Below are 4474 nucleotides of genomic sequence, written 5' to 3'. Positions count from 1 at the left end.
TCCGAATGCACTGTAATACTTGTTGTGAAGTGTTTTTAATGGCTTGAGAGTTCAAAGTATAGTTCCCAGCACAGTGTTGTACTGAGATGTGAGGTGCAGCGAGAGTGATTTATTTTCTCCTGTCTGCATTTGAGTCAATAGAACAGAACAAGCTGAAACCTACCAGGTGGCTTGCTACAGGGCTAGGCGCAAAAGTTACAGCAGTGTAACCACAGTGTAACAGGTATTACAGTTACAGAATGACTTGGTTGTAACAAGTATCATTTGAACATAATCTGGTTGAAACTACCCACATTTGAGAGGACAAATGTAACAGACTTTCAGGGGGGAAAGTGCACCTCAATGAGGCGTGTCTGTACTACAGAAGCACTTCAATGGAAACAAAGCATAAAACAAAACCACGTTTCTGCCTGGTGTGATCTGACTAAAGAGCAGTAATCATTCACGACTGTGTGGAATCCAGTGATGTCATTTCTTTCTAACATCATTAAACAAGGCTAAGGAGATGGCAAAGTGACCATAACAGGTAATAAAGAAAGACGCAGTATTTCAATTCAATATCAGACAAAATGGCGCCGTTACATTAAACTGATTGATAGGGTGAAGAAATGTGACTGTACGCAGTAACCTACATTATTACGAGCCTTTTCATGAGTCTGCTTTTTGAACTGTTTGTCCATGTAGAGAATACGGTCCAGAACTGTCGAGGCACACAGGATTCCTCCGTGCCGAGCCATCTCGTAACAGAACACGTCCTGGCCTGGGGTTCAGAACAAGAAAAAGGGTTTGCTGAAATGAAAACTACTGATGGTAAGTTTGTACAATGTCTAGAACCGTCTAGCATAGACCAGAAACAGTATTATCTACGGTAGTGCCTTAAAATGACTTTCAGTCCTTGCATTTTATTCCACTGACGAACTCATACAACCGCCACAGTCAAGCATCACCTTGTGCCTTTGTGAGAAATCTATTCAAATAAAGCTCAAATACTACAACATTGAACAATTTCTTTCTCACCGGTGAGGTAGAATCCCTTGATGGGCGTGGGGGGGCCGGGTTCTGGCCACCGTCTCCCGGCTGTAGCAGTCCATGTTGTGTTCAACCACATGCATCTCCCCACGCGGGGCGCCCAGTTAGTGCATGTTGGTCAGGGGTGTGGAAGCCTCCATCCAAATACACCACCTATAGACACAAGGTACCCAGTGAGCAAAATTGGATGAAATACCTGTTCTTTCAACCAAAAATACATATTTTCAACATCTTGTGCTGGTAGGTACAGAGACAGCCAGCAGGTATGAGACATCATTACAATTGGATGACATTATTGCCTCAAAGAAGTCTTGATTTCAAGCACAATGGGTGTGGTAACAAATTATAATGCCTCTTTGGATTGTCCAAAAAACTCTACTCTACGGTATACATCCTAAAATTGAATATGACAATGTATTTTGACCAGTTATGTTCAAATGAAGCTATATTTTCGAAGTACCTTATCCCTGAGCTGAGGGAAGACAACCAGTGCCCAATCTCGGAGCTCCTTGGCCATGCTCCTCTTCAGCTCTTCGTAATCGAACCCTCTCTTGTTTAGCTTGGCATCTTTCCAGTTCTCAAACCACTCAAACTTGGCCCTGGTCAACAGAGTCATAAAGGACTTCCCTGTTGGGAGGTGGATAGAGAGTCTTAGAACACAATCATTTGAACTATAAAAACTGCTTCTCATCCTTAATATCTCAAACTCTCCGCCCTTTTTTTGTATGAAAATAGACCTTCGGCAGAATTGAAGGATCATCACTGATCATCTCAATTTTTTAAATTTGATTTACTGTGCTTTATGAATTCAAATACAGTGTTATATTTTATATAGGAAGCATTTCACTGTTAGTCTGCACTTGTTTTTTACGAAGCATGTCACACATTGGATGTGATTGATTTATTATTGGTGCATGTGTGGGTTGAGACAGCTACCTGGATGTCGGGTTCTTTTGTTAGCTCTGTGAAGCCTGAAGAACGTGACGTTCGATATTCTTTTGTTGTTTTGTTTGGTGTTCAGGGTAAATAAAGAATCATGAACACTTACCACGCTGCACGTTGGTCTCCTTCTAACAACGGATGTTAGAGAAGATCCCACCACAAACGGACCAAGCAGTGTGGTTAGGAGGACTGGACATTGGAGAACGTCCTTGACGGAAAAGGATCCTGGATGTGGGAGGAGATCCTGGCCGGAAGGGATCGCCTCCCATGGGAACAGGTGGAAGCAGCGAGGGAGTCCGGCAATGAAGCAAGAACGAGATGCAGCCCCAAAAAAATGTTTGGTGAGGGGCACACAGGGAGATTGGAGGAGTCAGGTTGTAGACCTGAGCCAACTCCCCGTGCTTACCGTGGGGAGAGAATGACTGGTCAAGCACAGTGTTATCCGGTTCTGAGCACCATGCCTTTCGGTGCTCAGCCACAGCCCGGTGCGCTTTGTGCAAACTCCCCGCAGTGGCCGTGCTAAAGTGGGCATTCAGCCAGGACGGATTGTGCCGGCTCAGCGTTCCTGGCCTCCGGTGCATCTCTTCGGCCCAGGTTATCCTGCACCAGCTCTACGCAAGGAGTCCCCGGTTCGCCAGCAAAGCCCAGTGCTGCCTGTTCCAGCTCCCCGCACATGCCGGGCTAAGGGGGGTATCCAGCCAGGATGAGTTATGCCAGCTCTGCGCTCCAGACCTCCGGTGCGCCTCCCCGGTCCAGTGTGTCCTGCGCCGGCTCTATGCACTATGCCCCCAGTGCACCGTCATAGCCCAGTGCGTCCTGTGCCAGCTCTCCACACTCACCGAGCTAGAGTGGGTATCCAGCCAGGATGTGTTGTGGCAGCTCCACTCACTAGGCTGCCAGTATGTCTCCTCAGTCCGGTGAGATCTGTTCCGGCTCCACGTTCAAAGCCCCCAGTGATGATCCATGGTCCGAAGCCTCCAGTGATGATCCATGGCCTGAAGACTCCAGTGATGATCCACGTCACGAAGCCTCCAGTGATGATCCACGGCACGGAGCCTCCAGTGATTATCCACGGCCCGGAGCCTCCAGCGACGATCCACGGCCCGGAGCCTGCAGCGACGATCCACGGCCCGGAGCCTGCAGCGACGATCCACGGCCCGGAGCCTGCAGCGTCGATCCACGGCCCGGAGCCTGCAGCGACGATCCACGGCCCGGAGCCTGCAGCGACGATCCACGGCCCAGAGCCTGCAGCGACGATCCACGGCCCGGAGCCTGATCCACTGCTCGGAGCCTGCAGCGAAGGTCCCCGGTCCGGGTGGTCTGGTTTCTCCGGCGATGATCTGCGGCCCGGTTCCTCCAGTGAAGGTCCATGCACCAGGGCCACCACCAAAGCAAAGGGAACTGCGGGCGGAGGGGGGTCTACGTCCCGCACCAGAGCCACCGCCGTGAAGCAATGCCCACCTTCACTCTGACCTAGGATCAGTGTGTAAAAGTGCTGCTCCATCCTGGAGAACTGGCTCTGGTCCAGGGCCACACAACATGCTGTCCTCATGGAGCTGGCCCAGGTAGTGGATCTCTGACAGAGGGAGGGGGTTGAGGTAGTGAGAGAATATTTGCTGGATCATTTGGGTTTGTATTAGAAGCTTATCCAACCCAATGATCCTCCCTTATGATTGTGCCTAAATGTATTGTTTTAAACACCGCTCGCCATTACGTTCTCCTTAATCTCTGCAACCCTGAACAAACTCTTGCGTGGCCTCTGGCCGTCTGTCACCACTCACCAGAGACGAGTTTTCGCTTTTTAGGTCCTCAAACAAGTTCTGCTTTTTAACTGAGATGAACAAACGAGAATAGCCTTACCAGACCCAACAACTTGAGTACATACACATTAAGGCCTTATCCGTCACATCCTGAAGGGAACACCTACGTTTGTTGGAAATGTTTTTAGTATTTTGTTTGTTGGTTGGTAGATGGCAGAAAGTCCTGAGGTGGAAAATAACCTAAAAAATATCAGACCTTCTCTGACCTACAAAGAGATTCCCTGTCTGTTGTGGAAGAGACTGAAGGTTGAAGCAGTGGGGGAACTGAGGGATGGAAAGAAAGAAGTTTAGATAAATAAATATTCTAAAACACACACCATTGGTGCTTTGGCCTTTGGGGATGAAGAGTGACAATTGGCTCTTAGAAACACGGGGAACTGTTTCTATCAATAGATACGGATGAGGCATCCATCATCTAATATCTTATGCAATTTGAATTAAAAATGAGTTATTTGGAACCATCCATTCTTTTTTTTAGTGACAGTGGAAAATGGAGTTAGATGAGGTCATCGTGACTTGGAATGCATATCATCCTGATAGGCTTACCAATAGAAAGTTATCAGTGGCTTGGCCACCACATTTGTTCTTAACACTGGAAATCCCTTGCACTTGGGCCCGTTGTTTCCTAAACCCCCTAATAAATGTAGCTTTACTGGGATGCTATTTGATCCTTCCATGGAATC

General features: G+C 48.1%; 1 protein-coding gene across 1 annotated transcript; it reads left to right on the top strand.

Moving 5' to 3' along the window:
* The first annotated feature begins 242 nt into the window (after window positions 1-242).
* On the top strand, window positions 243-3443 carry LOC123999743 (pollen-specific leucine-rich repeat extensin-like protein 3). Its single transcript, XM_046305773.1, has 2 exons — window positions 243-810; window positions 2051-3443. Exon 2 carries the CDS (start codon window positions 2682-2684, stop codon window positions 3441-3443), a length of 762 nt encoding a protein of 253 aa, XP_046161729.1. The 5' UTR covers window positions 243-810; window positions 2051-2681.
* The last annotated feature ends 1031 nt before the right edge of the window (window positions 3444-4474 follow it).

Source organism: Oncorhynchus gorbuscha, linkage group LG16, assembly GCF_021184085.1.
Source record: "Oncorhynchus gorbuscha isolate QuinsamMale2020 ecotype Even-year linkage group LG16, OgorEven_v1.0, whole genome shotgun sequence".
Classification (NCBI taxonomy): Eukaryota; Metazoa; Chordata; class Actinopteri; order Salmoniformes; family Salmonidae; genus Oncorhynchus; species Oncorhynchus gorbuscha.
This window is presented reverse-complemented; position numbering and strand designations above follow the sequence as displayed.